The sequence below is a fragment of the Amblyraja radiata genome, chromosome 12, assembly GCF_010909765.2.
Source record: "Amblyraja radiata isolate CabotCenter1 chromosome 12, sAmbRad1.1.pri, whole genome shotgun sequence".
Classification (NCBI taxonomy): Eukaryota; Metazoa; Chordata; class Chondrichthyes; order Rajiformes; family Rajidae; genus Amblyraja; species Amblyraja radiata.
The window spans coordinates 54,607,455-54,634,310 of NC_045967.1; the positions used below are offsets into that span (position 1 = coordinate 54,607,455).

Below are 26,856 nucleotides of genomic sequence, written 5' to 3' on the forward strand. Positions count from 1 at the left end.
CTTAGTCCTTGCTCTGCAATTCAGTAAGAGTGTGGCTAATCTCTTGCTTCAATGGTCTTTACTGAACTCTGCCCAGCTCTCTTGATTCCCTGAATATCCAAAAATGCCACCTATCTGTCTTTTAAAAAAATTCAATGCCTGATCTTCCACTCTATCCAATGGATGCAAATATTATTTTCAGAATAGCCCGCTGCTTATTTTGAGACCTGACTCCTGGTTCTAGACATCTCAATAATGGGGACTATTATCCCTGCAGAGAACAACATCGGATCTGCAAGAACTGTGAACAATACTGTGCAATCCATTCATAAAAAATTCTCAGGATTCTTTGAGTCCACACACAAGATTAGAAGTTGTTCAGCCAGAGCTGTACACACCTCTCTGCATCTGCATATAATGGTGTCTGTGTTGCGTTTCATGTGCATTGGTGGTGGAAAGATTGGTGAAAACAGGGCCGTGACGTGAATGCTCTTTCCGTGACCCCAACTCTCAGGTTGGTAGACCAGGCACTTTGCACATAGTGGTCTACCAGCCTTGTATACAAATGGGGAGGCTGCCTATGCTCTATGTCACTCCAATGGTCTGTGCTCCAATCTTGTTCAATAATTTGTGTAATCGATAGGTCTTCCACAATTCTAAATATTCAGCATCTACTGCTTCGCCCTTTTTACTCAGCTATTTACAGCCTTATTAAAGAAAAAACAAAAAATAACCCTCAAGCATGATTATCCTTTCAAAGATCTACGTTGACACTACCCAGTTCTATTATTTTATATAGCCTGTTAGTATTTAACATATTTTGGCATTTATCCCTAACTAATGCCAGGCTTGCTGTTTATAATTTATAATCTTCTGCCTTCCCTCCTTTCTTAAATATGAGAGTTAAATTTGCTACCCTGCAGAGTAGTGGGGTATACAAGGATCCATGGATTTTTGAAGATTGTGACTAGTGCATCTTCTATCCATATTTAATTCCTTAAACTCTGTGAGGCAGGTGATCATATCCTGGGGATTGATCATCATTCAACCTTATTCTTTCAACACTCTTACTGTTGCTTAATATCTTGGTGTTTGTGAAGCTTGGCTAAAGACATGGGTGGTTCTACAGTGCAAGTTTTCAACACCATTATTGCGCTCTTGTTGGGGCCCACAGTCTTGTACCCAATGTGCTCAGACCTTATATCATATGGAGATAATATAATGTGGAGTGAATTGGAGTTTAAGAGTAATGTTGCAACGGTGGGGATTTTGGGTGGGGTCCAAATTGGATCAACGGCTGTAAATGTTCTAGTCTTGCATTTTGTCCTTGTGTGCTGGAGTCCAGAACGAACAAGTCAATAAGGGTTTGCATTATGGAGTTGGAATTACTTTTTGTCTGTCGTAACCAGTGAATGTTGACATTTTATTTCAATGCTGGACATGGTGAACCTTCACTTCCCAATGTCCACACATTTTTTTTGCTCTATTGTTTCTGTTGAAATTGTCATTGCAGTGTCTACATTAAGAACGTTCTCGTGTATCAGATACAGAATGTCACTTCCAATGGTCCTAACCTGAAATGTCACCTATCCATGGTTCTCTCAGTCGAGGAACATTGTGGTAACTGCCCGCTGATCGAATGCTGGGACCACTTTCATAAACCAGTTAGGCCAAGAACATTCTAATTTTTACTTTGTTCTTAATGTGCCATTTGAAATAATAGTTCAAGGTGACATCATTACAGTTCAATTTCTGGCTTACTACATGATTTTGTGTTGGCTTCATTCAAATTCACAACTTCTGCTTGTAGAATACACAGCCATCTTGAGATTACGTTGACCCAGATACAGTTGGATGGATTATACGTAAGCAGTTTGGAGATAACTAATATGCAGGGCATGATTTGAAAATGTTCTATGGAGCAAATTCAAATGAGGACAATTGAAATAGATTTATACATTTTCTTTGCTGGCCGTAATTATAAGCATCTAAACCACATGGTAGCATTTGTGGAATTCTTATTTTACCGCAATAGGTTCAACATTTTCTTCCAGGATGCGCCATGGATTGTTTTTCTGGTTCATTGAGTATTTTGTGGAAATGGTCTAATAAAACAGTGCTTTCATCCTCTGACTGTCCTTGCACCACTTTGAAATTGCTACATCAGCTATTAAACGAGGTGATCAGAGCTCCCGTTGAACGAACTGAATGCCTTGTGTATTATCATATTCCTGTTACTACAAACTGGCAAGCTACCTGTCTTCCCTTCGGTTGATAAAACCTGTCGAGGGTGTCAATTGGCAAGCAGGCTATTTCTTACTATGCACAATAAATTTAATTATTTCAAGCAGAATTTCACTTGCTGCATTACAGAAAACTGCCATGCCAACATAGAATATCATTGAAGGCAAGGTACAATGTTATCTGAATCGAGTAGATAATGTTTGAGGTGACATGAAAAAACAAATTTGTTCTTTAAAGGGGCTTTAGTCTATGAAATGGTAAATATTAATTGTCCGGAATAATTGATTTGTATGTGAAGTTACAGTTTGCAAAATGCCAATTTTCTGTAATTAAATCCTTGATTTCAATTTAGCAAGGGTGTTAATCAGTGCGTGGTCTAAATTAAGATTGTCAATCAAATGCGATTTTTGCATATTAAGAAAGAAGGCACAAAGTGCTGGAGTAACTCAGCAGATCAGGCAGCATCTCTGGAGAACATGGATAGGTAATGGTTCGGGCAGGGACCCTTCCTTAGACTGGACGTCTGAATTTCATCAGCAGTCTGAAGATTGATCCACACCTGAAATGTCACTTGGCCATGTTCTCCAGGGATGCTGCCTGATCTGCTGAGTTACTCCAGCACTTTGTATTGTGTAAACCAGCATCTGCAGTTCTTTGTTTGTACATTGTGCATATAACTCTTATTCCAAACTAGTTATGCCAATATTGAGAGTCCCCTTTCCCAACTTCCTCCAACAAATAAATAATTATTGATCTTGGCATATGGAAGTTGGGAAATTGTTTGCTTGTTGATTCGTTCTTCCAGAGAATTACAATCCAGGTTTTCCTATTCCACACTTGTTGCTCAGTATGGACACGGTGATTCCAATCAAGTGGTGCACACTTTCATGATTTTATGATTCCTTGTTCAGTATTCAAGTTTTTCTGCTTTCCTGTCTTTAGCATTGAGGGGAAACTTCACTTTCTCTTCTGTAGGCAAATAAATCCAACATCAATAAGATGGTTTAAGTAGACATAAGTCATGCTTTCCTTTATGAATCAAAATATGATGTATAGGAGCAGTGAGGCAATGCTAGAATAAATGCTTTAATAACATGACTGAAGAAGGGTCCCAACCCGTTACGTTACCTATCCATATTCTCCAGAGATGCTTACTCCAGCACTTTGCGATTTTCTGAGGTTATGCTAGAACTGTATGCATCTTTAATTGTTGTTTAGATGCATAAATGCATCTCTAAATATCTCTAATCTTGTTTACTGCATATGATCCTGGTCACCACAATACAAGAAAATTGTGATTTTGTTGGAGAAGGTGCCAGGGATTTAAAGAATTTGCCAGAACTGGAAAACTTTAAACTCTGGGCAAACTAGGGTTACTTAAATTGAAAGGGAGAAAGCAGAGGAAAGGCTTAATTGGATTATGTAAAACTGGTGGGGCCCAGGATAGAATAAATTGTAAAGGTTCTATTCCTTCTATGGGTCAAAAACCACAGGACACAAATTTGCCGATGGATTTGAGACTTCAGAGAAAACTTTCTTTTAGAGTTGGTAGAGGTTCAAAATATCTTGCTTAAGTGTGGTAGAGGCAGAAAGTGCTTGATGTTCTGAAGAGTGATGATCTGCAGGGTTGTGGATGTAATGCTGGAACATTTTATAAGATTGGGCATTTTGTCAAATGGTACAGATGTATTGGCCTAATGGTGGCCACCTATGTTGTGTACTTGACATGTTGTAGACTGAGTTGCTCCAACAGTGCTGTTAAGTAGGCGATAACCATTTTTACTGACAACTGGCCCAGATGGAACCCCTGGCTGCAACCTTGGGATCTGTGCAGACAAGCTGGCAGGAGTCTTAATAGATATCTTTAACCCCTCAACTCCACTCGGGTTTCCTCCTGCACTACGATGACCACTGTCATAAGATAATGACTATCGTCCAGTGGCCCTGACCTACCACACGGTGAGGTGCTTCGAGAGACTCGTGGTCATGGTGCACATGAACTCGACTCCCAGGCCACCATAGAGTCATAGTGATACAGCATGGAAACAGGCCCTTTGGCCCAACTTGCCCACACAGGCCAACATGTCCCAGCTACACTCATCCCAGCGGCCCGCATTTGGCCGTTATCCCTACTAACCTATCTTATCCATGTACCTGTCTATAACAGTTTCTTAAACATTGCGATAGTCCCTGCCTCAACTACCTCTGGTAGCTTATCCAATGCACCCACCATCACCCTTTATGTGAAAAAGGTTACCCCTCAGATTCCTATTAAATCTTTCCCTCCTCACCGTAAACCTATGTACTCTGGTCCTCAATTCATTCTGAGCACGAGACTCTGTGCATCTAGCCGATCTATTCCTCTCATGATTTTATACACCCCCATAAGATCACCCCTCATCTCCTGCGCTCCAAGAAATAGAGACCCAGCCTACTCAACCTCCATAGTTCAGACCCTCTAGTCCTGGCACCATTCTCGTAAATCTTCTCTGTACCCTTTCCAGCTTGATAACATCTTTTCTATAACATGGTGCCCAAAACTGAACACAATACTCTAAGCGTGGCCTCAACAACGTCTTATACAACTGCAACATGACCTCCCTAACTTGATCTGCTACAGTTTACCTACCAGCGCAACAGGTCATTGTCAGATGCTAACTCCCTAGATTAGTTTTTGTTTAGCATTTATACTGATTAATGCAATCACTTGGGTGGCCTGTTAAGTTGGTATTAGTATTTTACTTTGAAGTGTATTATTCACGTTATTAGGACTGAAATTGTCCAATAAAACACCTTTTAATGGTAGTCAATTCCGGCAGTATTAATATTTTGGGATGGCGTGTCTTTTAATGCTAGTATTTGAATGATGACCAAATTGTACATTTTTTAGAAAATTTACTTTATTGCAGCATCTCTTTACATTCTCGTTCTCAAGTGTGCTTTCAATGTCTCTTTACAGTTGCATCATTGAAAATGTTCTTGCATAATGCAAACATATACTTTCTCTTTGCTTCTACTTGTTAATTATCATTTGGATTGCATAAGAGAAAGTTTCCCATGGTAATTTACTGAATCTGAAACCTGCATTCGTTGAATAATAGTGAATATTCATTATTTATTGGTATTAATAGTGCAGTTTGTCCTTGAGACCCTATTCATAGTGTTTCAATATAATCAGGAATATAGTTTATTTTCTTTTAAATTTGAAGTTTCTGCTATATTAGGCTTTACTGTGCAACAAGTATTCGCTATTAAATCACTAAGCAAAGATAATACAATTTTAATTGGGAACAACAGTTTTGTGTTCGACCTTTTTCTTTTATTGTAGCTGAGGCTGTTGATCTTTGTAGGCCATTTCTATATTTAATGGAGTATAAAACGTTAAAATGTCTCAAAATATATATATATATATAGACGTACAAAAGAGATGAATAGATGAGATTATTGCCTGTGATACAGTTGTCGTATTCATAGACCGATGATTCAGCTTTAATATTCCAAGTGTGTTGATATTGTTCTGTATGTCATAGCAAAGATCCTTGTTTGTGGTAATGTTTCTTCCTCTATTTTAGGAGTGTCCAGGGAATGTATTTATGGGTTGTCCAGTATATGTTCCAGCACTTAATGTGTGCAGATACGTAATGAAAATGATCTGGCTGTTTTCCAAGAAAGATTAGTCTGCTGCTCTTTTAGTTTAGTTTAGAGATACAGCGCGGAAACAGGCCCTTCGGCCCGCCGAGTCCGGGTCGACCAGTGATCCCCACACATTAACACTACCCCACACACACACTAGGGACAATTTTATATTTATACTAAGCCAATTAACCTACAAACCTGTATGTCTTTGGAGTGTGGGAGGAAACCAGAGCACCCACACGTTCACGGGGAGAATGTACAAACTTCGTACAGACAGCACCCGTAGTCAGGATCAAACCCGGGTCTCTGGTGCTGTAAGGCAGCAACTCTACCGCTGCGCCACCGTGACGTCCTTAAAGGGCAGTTTCTTCAATGCTAAAGTCTGAGAAATAGGCAACCATATGCTTTGGGAAGAAATCATGGTTGGGTGAACAGATTTACTGGGCATGAAGAATTGTAGCTGGATCATTTTCCTAATTTAGGGTTGTTTCCCTTGTAGCAGTAAATATTTGATCAAAGTGGATTGGCTGTAGTAAATAGAGGAAAAACTTTAGAGGTACAGCACGGAAGCGGGCTATTTGGCCCACCGAGTCCGCAACGACCAGCACTATCTTGCACATTAGGGACAATTTGTAATGTTACCCAAGCCAATTAATCTACAAACTTGTACGTCTTCGGAATGTGGGAGGAAACCGGAGCACCCGGGATAAACCCGCGTGGTCACAGGGAGAACGTGCGAACTCCGTACAGATAGTATACGTAATCAGGATCGAATCTGGGCCTCTGGCGCTATAAGGCAGAACTCCTACCGCTGCACCACCGTGTGGTCCACGCACAAACTGCCCCCATGAATAGAAGTGTTTAACTGCAGATGTCGGTTAAAAAATCGAAGGTAGACGAAAAATTCTGGAAAACCTCAGCGGGTGAGGCAGAATCTATGGAGAGAAGGAAGGGCCGAGAACCGAAACGTCGCCATTTCCTTCTCTCCATAGATGCTGCCTCACCTGTTGAGTTTCTCCAGCATTTTTTGTCTATCCATGAATAGAACGGTTGATCAACCAAGGACACTGGCATGAGTAATAACTGTTCAAAACGGTTAGGATTCAGAGTGCATTGCTTGAGGACATGGGATAGTAATTTAGTTGTAATCTTCAGAAGGAATTGGCTAAATATTTGCAAACTAAATCAGGATGTGAGCAGAGTTGCGGAACTGGCACAGAGCATCGTCCAGCATCGAGCTGGCATAGATTTTATTGGCTGACTGCCACCCTCCCATAACCAAATACTCTAGTTCTCGCATGATCTCTTGTGTGAGTGGGGCAAGGAAAGATTTAGGTATGCAGTTCATTCCCCAATTTTAAATGAAGATTCCTTTTGCCCCATTTGGAGAACATTGCTGAATTTCCCAGAGAAAACTGCTGTGTTCTGAAGTTAGTGACATTATAATAAGCTTTGTGGATTGTCACCTTGTCGTGGTGGAGAAGCTTGTGCGGACCTGAGATCCTGAGAGCGATGCCGCCTGGAGCTATGCTCCTGGTAGGGCCACCCATGGCAGTAAGGTCAAGGGGGAGGTCTCTGACAAAGAGCAATGCAACCAAGACCTCGACGGTGGAACAGGCGGAGGACAATGGCTGACCTTAGTGGAGCGTCACAACGGCAGGGAAGGCGGATGAAGGTTGCAGCAGAGAAAGGTCTCTGGTTGTCTTGGATTCCATGCCACTGGATCCTGACCCAGATCTGTCAAGGACCGTGTGGTGGCTGTCTGTGCACTAGTCTCCCCACGTTAAACAAAGTCACGCATAGGCGTTCTCCATATAGGGAATAGCACCCTGGAGACACCCATGGTCAGCCAAGGGAGCCTAAGAAATAAGCTTAAAATGACATCATAATTATTCTGAAGAAGGGTACCGGCCTGAAACATAGCCTATCCATTTTCTCCAGATATGCTGCCTGCTCCGCTCAGTTACTCCAGCATATTGTGTCTGTCTTTGTTTTAAAGTAGCATTTGCTGTTCTGTCTTATCTTATCTATAATTATCTTGGATGTGGATGTATTTGTATGTGTGTTTTTGTTTGTCTGTGATTCACATCTCCTCGAAAACACGACGCGCTAAAGGTGAAATTTTTACATACTCTCATAGAGATTTACCTCGTGGTGTCAAAAATCGCCTTATCTGAAAATGCACTCCCTCCCGACTCGCAGTCATTTGTTCGCTGCCCACTCGCAGTCGACTCGCACTCTGCCGGCCGTCGAGTTGTCGAGACCCTTCTTCAGTCTGATGTCAGGGGAGTGGGCGGGACTGAGATAGAATGTAGTCGGAGATAGTAAAACTGGTGGGAGAACTGGGAGGGGATGGAGGGAGAGGGAAAGCAATGACTATTTGAAGTTAGAGAAGTCAATGTTCATACTGCTGGGGGTGTAAGCTGCCCGAGCGAAATATGAGATGCTGTTCCTCCAATTTGTGCTGGGCCTCACTCTGCCAATGGAGGAGGCCCAGGACAGAAAGGTCAGATTGGGAATGGGAGGGGGTGTTAAAGTGCTGAGCAACCGGGAGATCAGGTAGCTTAAGGCGGACTGAGCGGAGGTGTTCAGCGAAACGATCGCTGAGCCTGCACTTGGTCTCCCGATGTACAGGAGTTGACACCTAGATCAGCGGATACAGCAGATGAGGTTGGAGGAGGTGCAAGTGAACCTCTGCCTCACCTTGAAAGACAGTCGAGGGGGAGGTAAAGGGACAGGTGTTGCATCTCCTGCGGTTGCAGGGGAAAGTACCTGGGGAAGGGTGGTTTGGGTGGGAAGGGCCGAGTCTCTGCGGGAAGCAGAAAGGGTTGGAGGTAGAAGACGTGGCCAGCAGTGGGATCCTGTTGGAGGTGGCGAAAACGTTGGAGGATTGCATGCTGTATGCGACGGCTGATGGGGTGGAAGGTGAGGACAAGGGGAACTCTGTCCTTGTAATGAATTGGGGGGGGGGGGGGGGGAAGCAATAACTATGTCTATATGAAATAGCTCCTTAAAAGTGCTATTTCCTGTAATTTGGTGTTAAATTTAGCATTTGCAAATTTAGCATAGCAAATGTAGCATTTGCAGCATTTTGTTTTAGCTTTTATGTTTTAATGTTCAAAATTCATTCTATTCCTCAAATGTGGAAAACCATGTTCTTATTATATTTTTTAAATCTTGCTGCACATAGTTGTAATCTTGGAAAAAAAGTTGAGACATGTTGGTCACACTTCAGCCTTTCCTATGGCAATTCCTATCAGTTTTGGTAATTTCCATTTGAATGTTTATTTGTCACCTCAATTCTGCCTTTCTAACAGCGATGACTGTGTGCGATGTGTTTTGCTTCACCTCCATCTTCCTCTTACATTGCAAATAAACGTGTGACACCACATGGAGCTTCGCTTCTAATTAACTTCTCAATTATTTAAATATAAATGAGAGCTATTATACACCAGTATAACTGCAACTGGGAACTGAATTCTGTTCTTCCATTCCCTGCCATCCTCTCACTTTAATTCTGCCCTAGTTTTTCATTTCCCCACCTGATCTGACCCGCTGAGTTTCTCCAGCGTTTTTGTCTACCTTCAGCCTCACCTGCTGAGTTTCTCCAGCATTTTTGTCTCCCTGAGATTTACTGATATTGTTACATGAACTTTGGCTCTGTATTCACTTAATTTCTTTTTGGAAAAGTAATGTATGCATCTTGCTTTTAATCCACACACACACTTTTATTTTATCCCTCCTTATGTAGCTTTTTACTGCTTTGTCTTTAATCACTTCCAGCCCAATACTTGCCAAATTCTCCCGCTGCTTGTGTAAAACATTTTAGAGCAAAGTGCAAATGAATTGCAAAAAAAGTAGCTTCAGTAAATTAAATTGGGGTTTTAAGACAAGCATTCATGAATTAACTAAACTAATACAGCCTGAGCATTGGGATCGGGCAGACAGGGATTAATTACTATCACCAGAGCCTCAGTCCTTTAGAGCCTGCCTTCTGGGACTGTAGGAATTAAGCAAAGATTAGGGGGCCGCTTTTCCGAACACTTGTGCCGAATCCACCAAGGTCTGCTGGATCTTCCAGTCGCTAACCATTTTATCTCCCCATCCTGTTCCATCGTGGGCATGCTCCATTGCCAGAGTGCGTCCGCACACAAACGTTTCTCACAGAGAGTTGTGAGACTGGAATTGTCTGCCTCAGAGGGCGGTGGAGGCCGGTTGTCTGGATATTTTCAGGAGAGAGCTAGATAGGGCTCTTGAAGATAGAGGAGTCAGGGGATATGGGGAGAAGGCAGGAACGGGGTACTGATTGGGGATGATCAGCCATGATCACATTGAATGGCGGTGCTGGCTCAAAGGGCCGAATGGCCTACTCCTGCACCTATTGTCTATTGGAGGAACAGCACCTCGTATTTTGCTTAGGTAGCTTACAACCTAATGGTATGATCATTGAATTCTCCAATTGATAACTCGCCCATAAACAAGACCTCCCTCCCCACCCGCTCACTTTCCTGTTCCCTAACTGAATGTGCAACCATTTCTCCCCACATTCCTTTCTCTGGCTTCATTATTCGCACCTCCTATCCTCATCTCATACTTTTTGTTGCTTTTCATCTCTGGTTTTTGTCCAACCATCTACCTATCATAAACCCCTCACCTCTATCCACCTATCTCTTGCCAAGGTTTGTCCGACCCCTAGCTCTTCTAGTTTTCCTCCTCCTGCCTCTTCAATCATCATCACCACCACCACCACAATATCTGAGGGAGGATCCTGGCTCACCATGTCACGTTCTCCAGAAATGCTGCTGCCTGACTTGATAAGCTACTCCAGCACTTTGTCTTTTTTTGTAAACTGCATCTGCAGTTATTTGTGTCTTTCCTGAATAAATCCAAGCTGACTGTGGAAGTAAAGACGACTGGAGATTGTTAGGTAAATAGAAGAAAAAAAAAGGCCCTTCTTGGAGGTAGGACAACAGCAAAATAATGAAATGGAATCAAGAGTGTTTTATTATCATATGTCCCAAAATGGAACAATAACATTTGTGCAAATATTCTCTACATTTGCTTGAGTGATGCATCTGAGGATGTATTGGCCAAATGGGAGTTGAGCAAATAGAATCATTTTGTAAGAATGAAGTATGGTCACAATTCACTAATTGGGATGTGGATTGATTAATTGGATTGTTCTCTTGTCTTTCTTTTTGTTGCATTCACATCTTCCCAATGTTTTATCTTGCTTCACATTACTAATGCTACATAATAATACATTCCAGGATAATTGGAGATACTCTACTGCATCAGAAGTCTAGTTTTAGGTGTGAAAAACCACTCGGTAAAATGTCGCAAACTGGATGATGGGGGAAGAAGTGATTAAAATCATATTTATGCTTGAAATTGTCAGTCAAGTAGTTGACTAAATGTGAATGAAAAAAATTAGTTCAAATATATTTGTGTTTTGGTGGTATATGAATTTGGGTGAGTGCAAGAAGAGAAGATGTGGATGGAACATAGGTGTAGTCAAGGGTGGGGTGGATAATGGGTCTGGGAATCTCTCTACACCATCTGTCTAACTGGTTTGATAAGGTTCACTTCTTAATAAACAGACAACTCACAAAAACGTTAGGTACACCAACTCGAGCTTTACTGATCATCAGCCGGTGGAAGTGATGGGGATACACCAGTCAAGTAAGCTACAGACACTTGACTTGCCCGTTCTACCATTTCAATGAACAAAGTTTTGCATGGTGTTTTTATACTGTGTGTCACTTAATCACATTCCAAAGCTATTAATCATGGTCACAAGATTCAGTCAATACACGTCACTACATGACGAGTCTGAGCTTGTCCCTCTTATCAATTGGTAGACACATTTCAATGGCACCGGTCATTGTCTCAATATACATCAACCTGAGGCAAGCCTGGGCTTGTCTCTCTCTCTCTCTTATCAATCCATTGGAGAAGGCCTGCTTGAGATGAAATATAAGCTACAACCTAGTCAAGTATTCCACTATGTATCTTTTATATATTTAAAAGCATTTAACTATTTCAGGTTCATTGGGAATGTGGCAACTTGCCGTTCAGAATTCTAAACTTGGATGATCAGCTCAGAAACAGAAAAAAATAAACTAGTTTTGTTATATAGGTAGCGGCCCAAACTCTGCTTTCAATTGATATTAGGCTGAAAGTGACTGCTTTGTGAGATTGAATTTCTCAAACTTTTGCATTTGTTAATTAGATTTGACTTACTTGGTTAGGAATTCCTCAAACTGGAATTCTGCACAAAATTTCCTCCGTGTATTGTGATATCAAGATAAAATGTTCCCAGGGTTCAGCCGCTTTGATTTATTCAGACAACCACATCCGTTGATGGGTCACTTTTCTTTCACACTATTTCCAGCATTGCCAAATAAAATAAATAAGTGGCTTCTTTGAATTCCACAGTGTTGAATATCCTGCTGTTTTTGATTTGGCAGCTATTCCTGGGACTAGTGTTTACATTTCTCTTCGAGTTAAATGACATGTTTTATTCTACTTAAAAATTGGAAAGTAAAGAAATGCTTAAACCTGAAGAGCATAAAATGATGCATGCAATACATAGGCAAAGAATAGCATCATTTTATGCTCTTCAGGTTTAAGCATTTCTTTACTTTCCAATTTTTAAGTAGAATAAAACATGTCATTTAACTCGAAGAGAAATGTAAACACTAGTCCCAGGAATAGCTGCCAAATCAAAAACAGCAGATGATTGTTTGAGTCGCAAGGTCATAAGATCATAGGTGGTAGGAGTAAAATTAGGCCATTGGCCCATTAAATCATGGCTGACCTATCTCTCCCTCCTAACCCTCTTCTCCTGTCTTCTCTCCATAACCTCTGACACTTGTACTAATCAAGAATCTATCTATCCCTGCCTTAAAAATATCCAATGACTTAGCCTCCACAGCCTTGGCAAAGAATTCCACAAGTTTCACCAGCCTGTGACTAAAGAAATTCATCCTCAACTCCTTCGCAAAGGAACGCTCTTTAATTCTGTGACCTAAACTCTCCCACGAGTGGAAACATCCTCTCCACATCCACTCGATCCAAGCCTTTCACGATTCAGGAAGTTTTATTGAAGTGCCCCCCCCCCCCCCCATCCTTCTAAATGACTGCTTTTGACTCTCTTGTCAACCACAGTTCCCTAAACTGCCCAGGAACAATTGGTTACTCGAAATTATCCCTGCTGTATGTGTGGTAGAAGAATCAGCAGAGTGTCAATAGACATGTGTGTGACAATGGGTTTCATAACCAATTATCAGAAAATGGAGTTGGGATAAATGGGTCATTTATGGATTGGCACCGGCAGTTTGTTGGTTGGCACAAAAATCAGGACTGGGACCTCGATTTTATTTATATGTTTTAATTTTAATTTTATTTTTATTGATAGCTTGGATGACGGGTCAGTGTGTAGGTACTGCAACTAGACTTGGTGGTCATACAAAGATAGGTAGGTCGACAAATTGTGGGAACCGAAAGCCTGTCAAGGGATTTGGATAGGTTTGGTTACCAGGCAAGAAGCTAATAGGCATGTGTGAGAGAATAGGGCTTGGGGAAATAAGTGGGGAATTCATTAGCTCTGAGAACCGACATAGTCTTAATGGACTGAATGGCTTTTGTTGCCCTCAGAAAATGTGAAGTTTTATACAATCTAGTTGTCAACATTTATAGCAATCCCACTCCGAGGTGGAAATTCTTTTAGTATCCAGGACATCCATGATGAGGTGTTTTGTGGAAGCTTATTTCACCGCTGTAATCATCAGCCATGCCATGCATTCTCAGATGGATCGTAATGCCTTATTGGTGTCATCTGCTCTAAAACCCTGTAGTGTGATAACTCGTTTGAGCAAGATATAAAACGAATGCTTAATTGAAACTAATGATAATTGAAATAATCAGACAACTGAATACTGTATACATTAGGATTAATCATTTCATTGTGCACAGTTGAAGTCAAAATCTATTATTTACCTCTGCATTGCCGTTGGTTGCATCAGCCACATGATGCCACGCCAAGAAAATTTTAATATTGTTTGATTTTGAAGTGACTTCTAAACTGGCCTTCAGTCCAACTCACCCATCCCAACCAAGATGCCCATCTAAGATCCTATTTAGGCCCATATCCCTTGACCATAATCTCTGACAGCTCGTTCCATATACCCACCCCCCTACAAGTGGAAGAAGTTGCCCCTCAGCTTCCTATTAAATCTTCCCCCTCTCACTTTAAACCTGTGCACTCTTGTTGTTTGCCCTCCCCCGGGAAAAATACAGTGCATTCACCGTATCTATTCCCCTCATGATTTTACACCTCAAAAGGGGTCAGTCTCCTGCTCTCCAAGGAATAATTCCCTAGCCTCCTCTGCCTCTCCTGATAACTGGGGATGTATTTAAGAAGGAACTGCAGATGCTGGAAAATTGAAGGTAGACAAAAGTGCTGGAGAAACTCAGCGGGTGCAGCAGCCTCTATAGAGCGAAGGAAATAGGCAACGTTTCGGGCCGAAACGTTGCCTATTTCCTTCGCTCCATAGATGCTGCTGCACCCGCTGAGTTTCTCCTGCACTTTTGTCTACCATGTATTCGCATGAATGCATTTTTAGACAGCCATTAACTCTTTGGTTATTTGGTAAAACATGATAAATGTTATTTTAAAGATGACCTGTCTCCTGTGACTCCACTCATTGGGAACCATCTTGATTTATAAGGATATCTTTCTTCTCCCTGGCCACGTTTTTACACTCAATACACCTATGGAATCTCTTCGAAATTTTGTCTACCTTGTCTGCCAGATCCCTCTCATGCCCTCATTGTTCTCTTGTATACACCTACACCTGTACTCGTAGAGCGATTTGCTCGATCCCATCTGCCTGGACCTGATATATGACTCCTTTCTCCTGACCAGAGCCTCAAACTCTGTTGTCAACCACCATTCCCGAAACTGGCCAGCCTTGTACACTTTGATCACTCTTATTTTTCTCCATAACTATTCGAAACTAATAGAATTATGGTCACTGGTGACAAAGTGCTCCCCAACTGAAACTGCAGTCACTTGCCCTAACTCATTCCCAAAGAGTCAATTATTGTGCCTCACTAGTGGGCCTTTTAGATTGATTAAGAAAGCTTTCTTGGACTTGTTTAACAAATTCAACTCCACCCAAATTCTTTACACTGTGTGTAACCCAGTCAATATTAGGGAAGTTAAAATCTCCCACTAATACTACACGGATTATTCTGAACAGCTATCTGTGATCGCTATACACATCTGCTTAAAATTAACACCTTCGAACTGTTCCCAAATGTGTGTCCCATTCGCCAGTTTTAATGAGTTTGTAAATTTCCATTGTGGTTGGTCATAAAATGTTTCACATTTGCTATTGTGTGTCTGTGATTCAAGCCGCTTGGCAGATGTCATTATTGTGTGCATTATCATTAATATTTTATGGCCTGCTTTTATCTACACTTTCTAAGCTTCCCAATTTTAAAACACTTTAAGATAACTCAATTCCAGCTGCCTCTTCTACGTTCTCCCTTAAAATATAAAGTAACTGCATTGAATATGTATAACTTTTATGTTGAATTTTAAATGTGTATTATAAAATCTTTATGAAAAAGTGGCATCATTATCCATTCCTACTTCAAAATTTTATTCTGACAGTGGGCAGAAAAGCAAATAGATTTTCTGCTTCACGGATAACAATTTGTTCAGATAGTATTTATTATCGTAGTGCTTATGGCCTCAATTTATTTTGCAGCCCATTATTTGTGACGTGGAAGATTGGCCGTGATAAACGGTTGCGAGGATGCATAGGTACATTTTCAGCCATGAACTTGCATTCAGGACTCAGGGAGTACACGCTTACCAGGTGAGTTCTGCAGAGTTTTTCTTGCATTCTTTCTGTATTATTGCGACATGAGTGTTTTCAAACGGTTCATTGGTTCAAAACTATTTTCTGCATTGTGTTTCAAAGGAAATTACTCTGATAGTTGATCATTTAGGTATTCCAAGTGATATTTAACATATTAATATCCGGCAGGTTTCTGCTACTTGGGAATTTTGAGCCTAATTTCCTTTAGAGATACAGCGTGGAAACTGGCCCTTCGGCCCACCTAGTCTGCGCTGACCAGCGATCACCCCGTACATTAGCACTATCCTACACACCGGGGAAACGTACAATTTTACTGAAGCCAATTAACCCACAAATATGTACGTCTTTGGAATAGGGGAGGAAACCGGAGCACCCAGAGAAAACCCACGCGGTCACAGGGAGAACGTACAAGCTCTGTACAGACAGCACCTGTAGTCGGGATCGAACCCGGGTCTCAGATGCTGTGTGGCAGTAACTCTAGCTGTGCCACTCTGCTGCCTATAATTGGTTGGCATGAATGCAAATGGTTGTGGTTTTTTTTGCCAACGGCTCTTCACAGTTGGAGTTCACTTAAGATTTTCGGTAGGACAATTATAGTACTGAAATTCTAGCTGCGTTGTTCTTTAAAAGTGCATAATTCAGTAGGTATCTTCGCCCACGAAGGAAAGGCATGTATCTAAAACGTAGTTCGGAAAGGAAGCTAATTGATCAGCCTGATTATTTATTAGCAGAAGTGTTTGATTGGTTGGATCCATCACTAGAGTGCAAACAAGACTTTAGAGGAATTTACCTAATGTGAATGCCAAGATTATTTCCACGTAGGATATAGATCAATTAGCGTGTTGAACATGCTGCTGTGTTCATGCATGATTTTTCTAATATTCATTTCTTAAGGGAATGAACAGACATCATTTCTGGTCAGGGCCCTTCAGACTGACAACTGATGTCGCCTGTCCAGTCTGAAAAAGGGTCCCAGTCAGAAACGCTTGTCCACTCCCTCCACAGATGCTGCCTGACCTGCTGAGTTCCTCCAGCACTTTGTGTTTGCTCAATATTCCAGTATCTGCAGTTCCTTGTGACTGCTTTCAAGGTGCAGTCTATTGCCAAACCTTTCTTGGAATAAAGACAGGAGGTCGGAGTTGTTCATATTTCTTGCATGTATTTCTTACAGGGAAAAGGGGAAGTACCATGGGATCTGGGAGGTCCTTGTTCATCAGTCAATGAAAGTAAGCATGCAGATATAGCAGGCAGTGAAGCAAGTGAATGACAAGTTGGCCTTCATAACAAGAGGAGTTGAGTATAGGAGCAAAGAGGTCCTTCTGCAGTTGTATAGGGCCCTAGTGAGACCACACCTGGACAAGAAGCAGAGTGCCTAGCCACTGACGAGTTTTTCATCAAAGTATAGTCAGGCTTGGGTGACATACAACTGAAGCTGGCCACGGAATGGCAAAACACAGTTTTTGAAAGGCGGAGGCATTTTTCGATTTTATAGGCCTAGCAATAGTGTCTGGTGCTGGTCTGATTTGCATGGAGTGGGAGAGGCAGATTCCTCTGGATTATCCTGTGGATTTCCAGTGTGACAAGGTTCCACCATTGCTCTGCACCTGGAGCCCAGCCACAGAAACGTGCCTAGCTGGATGCGGCTGAATGCCAGCACAATTTATTTGAGGAATTAGCTTCAGCACCAAATTGACCCCAAAGCAACCGTTTTTTTGTTTTGAGAACATGTAGAAGAAAATTCATATATTACAAATATTTTTAAAAACTTGAGTGGTTTTGCTTCATTAATATCCAATTGATAGAATAGGACCAGGCACTGTAAACGGGACTAGCTTAGATGGGCCGTCTTGGGTCGGCATGGATGAGTCGGGTCAAAAGGTTGGTTGCCGTGATGTATGATAGATTATTTAATCATATTTGCCCTTGTTACTGAAATATACTATTTCACCAGATAAGAACAAGATATTTGTTCCAAGTACCTAATGACGAGTTAAATTGGTTGCAGAGGTCATTAGGCATCTATTAGGGGTCCATAAATTGAGATGAAAATGGGATTTCTTTGAATTGCGTATTCATTGAAGTATCCCAACATCATCTCTTAAGGAAATTAGTTGTTATCATTGAAGTCTGGGTGTGATAGTTTCACATACATGCCAAGGATAATAAATGCTTAAAAATGGGAAAATATCCTGTTACATGATGGAATCTATATTTCTAAAGAATGTGATTAGTCATGTTAGAGTACTTGACTTGACTCTCTGAACAACCGCACAAGAGTTCTTATGTGTGTAAGCACAAATGTCAAATAACGTTTTTGACCTTTGACCTCGGAGTGCTGAAGGGCCAGTTTCAATGCTGCATCTCGAAACTAAACAAAAATTAGAATGGAGACCGACTCCCCCCCACCTCCCCAATCTTTGCACACCCCCAATCCTTTCCACTCTTCACTTTAATTTCATGTTTCATGTAACTTGTGTTTTTTATCACTGTTGGCAGATCAATTTCCCTCCTGGGATAAATAAAGTTCCATCGTATTGTAATAAAATGGAACTGCAGATGCTGGTTTATACCAAAGATAGACACAAAATGCAGGAGTAACTCAGCTGATCAGGCAGCATCTCTGGAGAAAATGGATAGATGGTTTATGGTTGGGGCCCTTCACAGACTGATAGGAGCAGGGAAAGTGGGGGGAAAATATGAAGGAAAAACAGGATAAATCAGGGCCAACAACTGATGACCTCGGACATGGAGGTTCCCTGATAAGCTCGAGACGGATGTGAATCCAACAGGCATATATAGTTGCAAACTGTGGAATTAGTTAACTGATTGTTTTTTTTGAGGGGGGGAGGGGAGGGGGAAGATGGAGGGGAAAGGGTTGGGAGGTGTTTCTATAAGTTACCTAAAATTTGTGAATTGAAAGTTCACACTTGTCAGCTACCCAAGCAAAACCCAAGGATTGTAAGCTACCCAAGCAAAACTGAATTTAGGCTTTTTTGTTTGAGGGACTGGTCTGAACTCATTATGTGTTGCATATTTCTTGTTATAAAATGGTATTGGTATGCAAATGCATGCTCTTCATATGATGCTTTTTGGTGCACAGATAGCTTGAATAGTGCATGGTAGAAAAGTAAATTTCAATTTAAGAGACTTTTGGATCGACACATTGATGTGGAGAGGGGTATTATGTGCCGGCAGATAAGAGTTGGTCTTGGCACCTTGTTTGACGCCCAAGGGCCTGTTCCAGTGCCGTGATATGTTCTAGTTGTAAGCAGAATTTGAGCAGAATTTTGCTTCTTGATTTGCAAATATGCCAAACAGATGAATGTGACTTGAATAACCTGAAATCTTGTACATTGTTTAGCCATGAGAAAACTTTGTGGAAGTGTATCAAAGAGAATCAGATTCTGTACCATGAGTTACAGAAAGCCTTTATTCTTGGAATGCAGATGTTTTGTGAATCATCATGTGCTTGCTTGCATGTCAACTCGTATATACACAATTTTTTTGCAATCCTTCAGTTCTGCGATTGAAATAAATATCTCTTTTTTGTAGTTGATTTGGTGCTTATGGTAATAATTTTCCGGTTTATAGCAGATCATTAAAATTAGCTTTTTAAAAAATTAAATGAGAACATTTCTTTGAATTTGGCCATTGACACTAGCTTGCTTTCACAGTGGTATAGCAAGATTACTTTCAGTATATGTTTACATCTAATTTCCACAAACCCCTGATCTCTCTATTTGATCAACTACTGTCAACTACTTGTTTAACTGCTCTGCCATTTCCTTGTTTCCCCATTATAAATTCACCTGTCTCCGATCGCAAGGGACCCACATTTGTCTTCAATTCTGCAGGGCTCGAAATTAACAGTTGCCCGGTGATACAGATAATCAAAAAAGTATTCAAGACATATGGATTCACCAGTTATGCCAAAAGATATTGTTGCCCGGCTGGCATCAGAGAAAAATGTTAAGTGATAGCCCTGTCATCTGCCCAATGCTCTGAATTACTCAACACTTTTTATTGTAAACCAGCATCTGCTGTTCCTTGTTTCTCCTTGCATGTTATTTTTCCTCCTTTAATGCTCCTTGCAAAATTATGTTGATCGAGGAACAAAAGTTGTTTGAATTCAAAAGGTAGGTCAGATGGGATATTGGGTCTGAAGGATGAAGGGAAGCCCTGGCCACACCCGACCACAGGCACGCCTCAGCCGGTCGGAAGACAAAGTGGGCCGCAGAGAAGATTCGGGAAGACCCGGTGGGCCGCGGCATGTAGAGGGGAAGCCTCGGTGCTCGTCCCTCCGGAGTACTGAAGTGGAGGGAACTGGCGACGACAGTCTCGAGGAGCAAGGCTGGTAGGAAAGTGAACCAGGGTCTTGCCTACCGCACCCTTGAGGCCACTCTTGAAGTCTCCCAGAGCACAAAGGTGGCCAGGTGAGAATAGGAACATCGGGACACTGAACCATCCAGGGGCTCGCCTGTATCGGGTGCCACTCGGTGAGACCTAGCGTGCAGACCAGACTTTGCAAATGGCGCCAGATCTGGCAACTCAAAGAATTTCATTCTGCTTTGCACATGTGACGATAAAGCACTATTGATTTATTTACCCCCCCCCCCCTCACACTCCTAACCAATTACTGTTGCCTCACATATGACAATAGATATTAATCTGATGCTGTGACATAGTATTGGTGGAATCAAATGCATGAGTGGTCTGATTGAAGCTCCTTATTATCTGATTATCTTCTTATAGAAACTTACAACATTCTTAAGGGGTTGGACAGGCTAGATGCAGGAAGATTGTTCCCGATGTTGGGGAAGTCCAGAACAAGGGGTCACAGTTTAAGGATAAAGGGGAAATCTTTTAGGACCGAGATGAGGAAAACATTTTTCACACAGTGGTGAATCTCTGGAATTCTCTGCCACAAAAGGTAGTTGAGGCCAGTTCATTGGCTATATTTAAGAGGGAGTTAGATGTGGCCCTTGTGGCTAAATGGATTAGGGGGTATGGAGAGAAGGCAGGTACAGGATACTGAGTTGGATGATCAGCCATGATCATATTGAATGGCGGTGCAGGCTCGAAGGGCCGAATGGCCTACTCCTGCACCTATTTTCTATGTTTCTATCTCCTTATCAATATTATCTGATGGCACAGCACTTTGTGACAGAGATTTTAAAACTTCAACAAGTATAGTTTCATCAATGTCTGTCACCATGTCAAGAGTTTTATATTGTGCGGGTTCAATAGGAGTCTTTAAACGAAGGTCTTTATTCGCGGACTGCACTGTCATTTTTTTGGTGCTAAATTTGCTCTTTCATACAACACTTCGTAATTTAAATAGTGTTGAGTGACAATTGGCCAAACAGCTTGCGTCACGGGGTGTAATAATTTGGCCAATATTTTTCATCAAATTAATTCCTGTTGAGTCGGATGGATTGCCTGTCAATTGCACATGCATTTTTGTTTTCAAGTGCTTATCATTTCCCAATTATGATGCATTAAAACAGGCTATCAATTCAACTGCTCTAGTGCCGTGTGAAATTACTAGTGGCATTTGACAAAAGTCTCTAACTAGCATTGAAGTAACAATGCCAATTAATTTATTGTGTAGGAAGGAACTGCTTAAATGGAGATAGACACAAAAAGCTGGAGTAACTCAGTGGGATAGGCAGCATCTCCGAAACGTCACTCATTCCTTCTCTCCAGAGATGCTGCCAGAGTTACTCCAGCTTTTTGTGCCCATCTCCAATTAAATTTTATTATTGTGTTTAAGATCTTTCAACGTTTGATCTATTGCTGCAATAGCTGCCTTGTGAGCCTTTTTTTAAATACCAGACAATAAGTTGTCCTTTATAGGTCCCTGGCCAATGTGACAGATCAAGAGTCTCTCAATTTGTCAAAATTTTAGGGTGTTTTAAAGCTGGATATCCCCCCCCCCCCCCCCCCCCCCCCCCCCCCCCCCCCCCCCCCATGGAAAGTGTTGAAGCAATGCCCGATGATGCCACTGCCAGGGGGGAGTTTTGTCTTTGAATTTTAACCAAAAGTAAATTAATAAGGAACATTTTTTCCATTTCCACTAGAAACATCCAATTAAATATTTTTCATTTGTCGTTGGGAACGATCTCTGTAGTATTTCTTCCGGTCTATTACTGACTTGGCTCTTTCTCTCGGATATATTCGTATAACTGGTATAAATCAAAGTCAATCTTCTGCAGAAACTTGAAGTGCAAAATTTCAATTTTCTTTGTGCTTCAAGTAGATCAGAAGAAAACGCATCAATTTTCAACGTGGGTGGGGGGGGGGGGGTAAATTAAAATTGGATCTCCTTTGGACTACAGATGGCCTCCTGTGATGTTAAGGACAACTGGAAGTGTAGTGCTCATCCTTAAAGCCCTGTCCCACGGTACGAGTTCATTCCAAGAGCTCTCCCGAGTTTGCCCTGATTCGAACTCAGAGATTTACGGTAATGGCCGCCCATCGGTACTCGGGGCTCTCGTGGACATTTTTCAACATGTTGAAAAATCTTCACGAGTCTTCCCGAGCTTACCTGCCGTTAGCGAGTCTTCCCGAGTACCTGCCGTTAGCGTTACGAGCAGCTAAGAGACGTCCCCGAGCTCCGACGTACCCATTACGTTAATTCTCCGTGCTTTTATTGACCGGAAGTGGCGGCGCTGTGAAACGGCTGCGGCTCGCCTGCAGTCTGTCTGTTTTTACTTTTTTGTGTTGTTTTTTTTTGTCTTGATCAGTTAAACGTTTGGTTATTAGGTAGTGTTATGTGTGTGTGTGTGGGGGGGGGGGGGGGGGGGAAACAGGGCTTTCTGTCTCTCCCTCCAGGGGAATGCGACTTTCTTGTCGTATCCCCCTTCTCGTCCCCGTCTGAGCTGAGGCCTAATGGCGGAGCTGGCGGCCTCCAACCTGCGACCGACCTCGAGGATCCGGAGGTAGAGCCAGCCAGGACTTACCAACGCGAGGCTGGCCGTCTTCGAGCTGCGGTGGCGTTCGGGCAGCGGCACGACTCGGCGCTCCGGTGAGGGTGGACGGCGCGGGGCTGAGGCACTCCTGTGAGGGCGGCCCGGCTCCCGGCTGGAAGGTGCTCCCGTGTGGGCGGCCCGGTGCGGGGCTGGAAGGCGCTCCCGTGTGGACGGCCCGGCTCCCGGCTGGAAGGCGCTCCCGTGTGGGCGGCCCGGCTCCCGGCTGGAAGGTGCTCCCGTGAGGATGGCCTGGCTCCCGGCTGCAAGGCGCTCCCGTGGGGGCGGCCCGGTGCGGGGCTGAGACGCTCCCGTGAGGGCGGCCCGGTGCGGGGCTGAGACGCTCCCGTGTGGGCGGCCCGGTGCGGGGCGGAGACGGTGCTCCGGTGGCTGAGGTGGCGTTCTGGCGGCGGCGACCTGAATCCGGGGCTCGGCCGCGGGCCAGTGGATGACATCGTCGGTAGCTCGCGGGTCACAGGTTGATGCCTGTTTTCCGGAGCTCCCGTGGCAACAACTGCGTCCGCTGGACTGGAGGGCGGCAGCTTCGACCACCCCCGGGCCGCGGAGCTTGAACCGTGGGACTGACTTACCATCGCCCGGTGGGGTATCGCCTCAGTGCAGAGGGAGAAGAGGGGGGAAGAGACAGCAACCCTAAGACTTTTGCCTCCATCACAGTGAGGAGGTGCTTGGTGAACTCACTGTGGTGGATGTTAATTTGTGTTTATTGTGTGTTGTTTATTATTACATGTATGGCTGCAGGCAACGACATTTCGTTCAGACCAAAAGGTCTGAATGACAAATAAAGGATTCAATTCAATTCAATTACCACGAGTTTGATTTTTTTTAAACTCGGGAGTGCTCTTGGAATGCACTCGTACCGTGGGACAGGGCTATTATGCTAAACATGACTTGCATGCCGAATTTCAAGTTTCTAGGTTGTTTCATTGCCAAGCTATGCATTGAAAACACACATCCAGTTTAAATTCAATTTGGAATATTTTGGAGGACCAAGAGACCAAGAAACAAGAAACATCATTCTGACAAAGGATCCTGAGCCAAAATGTTGTCTATCCATTCCCTCGACAGATGCCGCCTGGTCGCGTTTCATAAGTTCTAGGAGCAGAATTAGGCCATTTAAGCCCATCTCTGCCATTCAATCATGGCTGATCTATCTTTCCTTCTCAACCTCATTCTCCTGCCTGCTCCCCATAATCCCTGACACCCTTACCAATCAAGACAATAGGTGCAGGAGAAGGCCGTTCGACCCTTTGAGTCAGCACCGTCATTCGATGTGATCATGGCTGATCATCCCCAATCAGTACCCCATTCCTGCCTTCTCCCCATATTCCCTGACTCCGCTATCTTTAAGAGCCCTATCTAGCTCTCTCTTGAAAGTTTCCAGAGAACTGGCCTCCACCGGCCTCTGAGGCAGAGAATTCCACAGACTCACAACTCTTTGTGTGGAAAAAGTGTTTCCACATCTCCGTTCTAAATTCCCCTTATTCTTAAAATCTGTCAATCTCCACCTTTAAAATATCCATTGACTCCACAGATTCACCCCCCTCTGACTAAAGAAATTCATCCTCATGTCCTTTCTAAAGACACATCCTTTTATTCTGAGGCTATAGCCTCTGATCCTAGACTCTCCCACTAGTGGAAACATCCTCTCCACGTTCACTCTATCCAGGCCTTTCACTATTCAGTAAATTTCAATTAAGTCCCCCGCTTATCCTTCTAAACTCCAGCGAGTACAGGCCCAGAGCCATCAAAGTCTCATCATATGTTAACCCACTCATTCCTGGGATCATTCTCATAAACCTCCTCTGGACCCTCTCCAACACCAGCACATCATTCTTCAGATATGGGGCCCAAAACTGTTCACAGTACTCCAAATGCGGTTAGACCAGTGCCTTATAAAGCCTCAACATTACATCACTGTTTTGTTTTTAGCCCTCTCAAAATAAATGATAGCATTGTATTTGACTTCCTTATTACCGAGTTGGTTCAAGGTACTAGCCTCTGCAGTTGCGCGTGGCTCCACATCAACCTTATGCTCTGCAATATCCTTTTATTTTCAACAAGGCGATGGCTGTCATTTTGAACGAAGACAAAGAGCCCCAATTTTAAAATAGCCAACTCGAAGGAAACCTCTGCTACGTATTTCAAAAAAACAGATCTGCTGTGTATCTTGTATAAAATGCAGCGTAGCCACCGAGCAAGCTGGCCCTGACAATATATTCCAAACTTGCAACCGTGGGCATAAAGGAGAATTGAGACACCAAGCAAACTAACACTGCATCATGTGCAGTTTCTTATCCAGCTCTCACACCACCTTCAGCACAGTGAAGATGTAGGTTATTGACTTGAGCAAACGTGGTGGAGTACTCGGCCCGGGGATACCAAAGTGAAGGTGGTCGAGAACATCCAAGTTCCAAGGCATACATTTCACCAACAATTTATTATGGCCCAACCACACTGAAGCCACAGCCAAGATAACGCACCAGTGCCTCTACTCCCTCAGATGACTAAGGAAATTCTCCCAACGATTCTTACCAACTCCTACAGGCTCCTTGTATCAGGTTGAGTCAGAGATTGGTTAGGAAACATTTCTTGCCCAAGACTGCAAGAAAATGCAGGGAGTTGTGGATGTAGCCCGGCCATCACACCCCCCAGACTCCTGCCACAGCACACCCCCACCTCCATCTATATAACTAAAAGTCTGATCTTGACCGCTTTTGGCCCACTGTGCTGCGATTTCCGAGAGAACGCCGCCACCTACGGTCGTCATTTTTGGCCACCTCGATCAGATCCCCCCTCTGCCTTCCGGGACCCATCGATGAAAAATCAGAGATATATTAATGTTTTTTAAAAAATCACCATTCTCTCTGCTGCCCCCGCTGGCGGCAGGGAGGAGGGACTATAAAACCCGGAAGTGTAGGCCCTCACTCAGTCTCTGTCAGACCCAGGAAGCGAGTGGATCACGGCTCTCTGAGCTGCGAATAACACTGACTGCACTTCTACTCCACGGTGAGTCGCCTCGATGCGGCTGTAAGGTGGCTGCTGCCCAATTGTTTGCCTCGCCTTTTTTTAAAGTTTGTGTTCACAAAATGAATTTTGGTTGTCAGGTGGCTGCTGCCCAATTGTTTGCCTCACCTTTTTAAAAAGTTTGTGTTTACAAAATGAATTTTGGTTGTCAGGTGGCTGCAGCCTAATTGTTTGCCTTGGCTTGGCTTTTAAAATCGTTGCAACAGTTGGCTGCCAGCCCAATAATCCATTCGGCCCACAATGTCTATACTAGCCCTCTGGAAACCAGTACCTTCAGCCCGTAACACCCGTACTAGCACAAAAGAAACCCCCCCCCCCCCCCCCCAACTGGCGAGCAATATTGGAATTGGTGGAGAGGTGGAATATTGCGTTGGTGACCAGCCCTCCCGTGTGATGCTTCGAGAAAGCAGCCAAAATAATCAAAGACCATTTTCACCTTGGTCATTTCCTCTTCCCTCTCCTGTAAAATCCAGAACATTGCCAAAGCTCGAAAGCACATACCACCAAATTCAAGAACAGCTGCTTCCCTGCTGTCATCAGACTACTGAAGGTCACAAGAGTCTGAAATACACAACGTAAAGCGTAGTCCTAATCTCCCAAGCTACCTCATTGTGGACCCAGCACTTTTTTTGTCACCTGCACTTTCTCTAACTGTAATGTAATAAACTAACACTATATTCACACAGGTAGACAAAAATGCTGGAGAAACTCAGCGGGTGAGGCAGCATCTATAGAGCGCAGGAAATAGGCAACGTTTCGGCCCAAAAACCCTTCTTCAGTGAGTTTGAAGAAGGGTTTTGGCCCGAAACATTGCCTATTTCCTTCGCTCCATAGATGCTGCCTCACCTGCTGAGTTTCTCCAGCATTTTTGTCAACCTTCGATTTTCCAGCATCTCCAGTTTTTTCTTAAACTATATTCACACAGGCATTTTTATCTTTTCATTGTGTGCTGTGCTTACGTAATGTTTGACTATACTCAGAATGATTTGACTGGATAACAAGAAGTTTTTCACTATCGCTACATACACATGGCAATAATAAACCCGTATCTTCATTTAAAATGTGCCACTGTTCTTTCATTGTCACTCAGT

At 43.0% G+C, this 26,856-nt stretch overlaps 1 protein-coding gene across 2 annotated transcripts in view; it reads left to right on the forward strand.

Annotated features, from left to right (window-relative positions):
* ammecr1 (AMMECR nuclear protein 1) overlaps positions 1-26,856 on the forward strand; it is a 110,104-nt gene that overhangs the window by 29,055 nt on the left and 54,193 nt on the right. The window contains exon 2 of one of the 2 annotated variants that reach the window (XM_033030809.1): positions 15,639-15,749. The exons of the other annotated variant lie outside the window; for it this stretch is intronic. Coding sequence (XP_032886700.1) covers positions 15,639-15,749 — 111 coding nt within the window. The remainder of the gene's footprint in view (positions 1-15,638; positions 15,750-26,856) is intronic. 2 annotated transcript variants of the gene reach the window in all.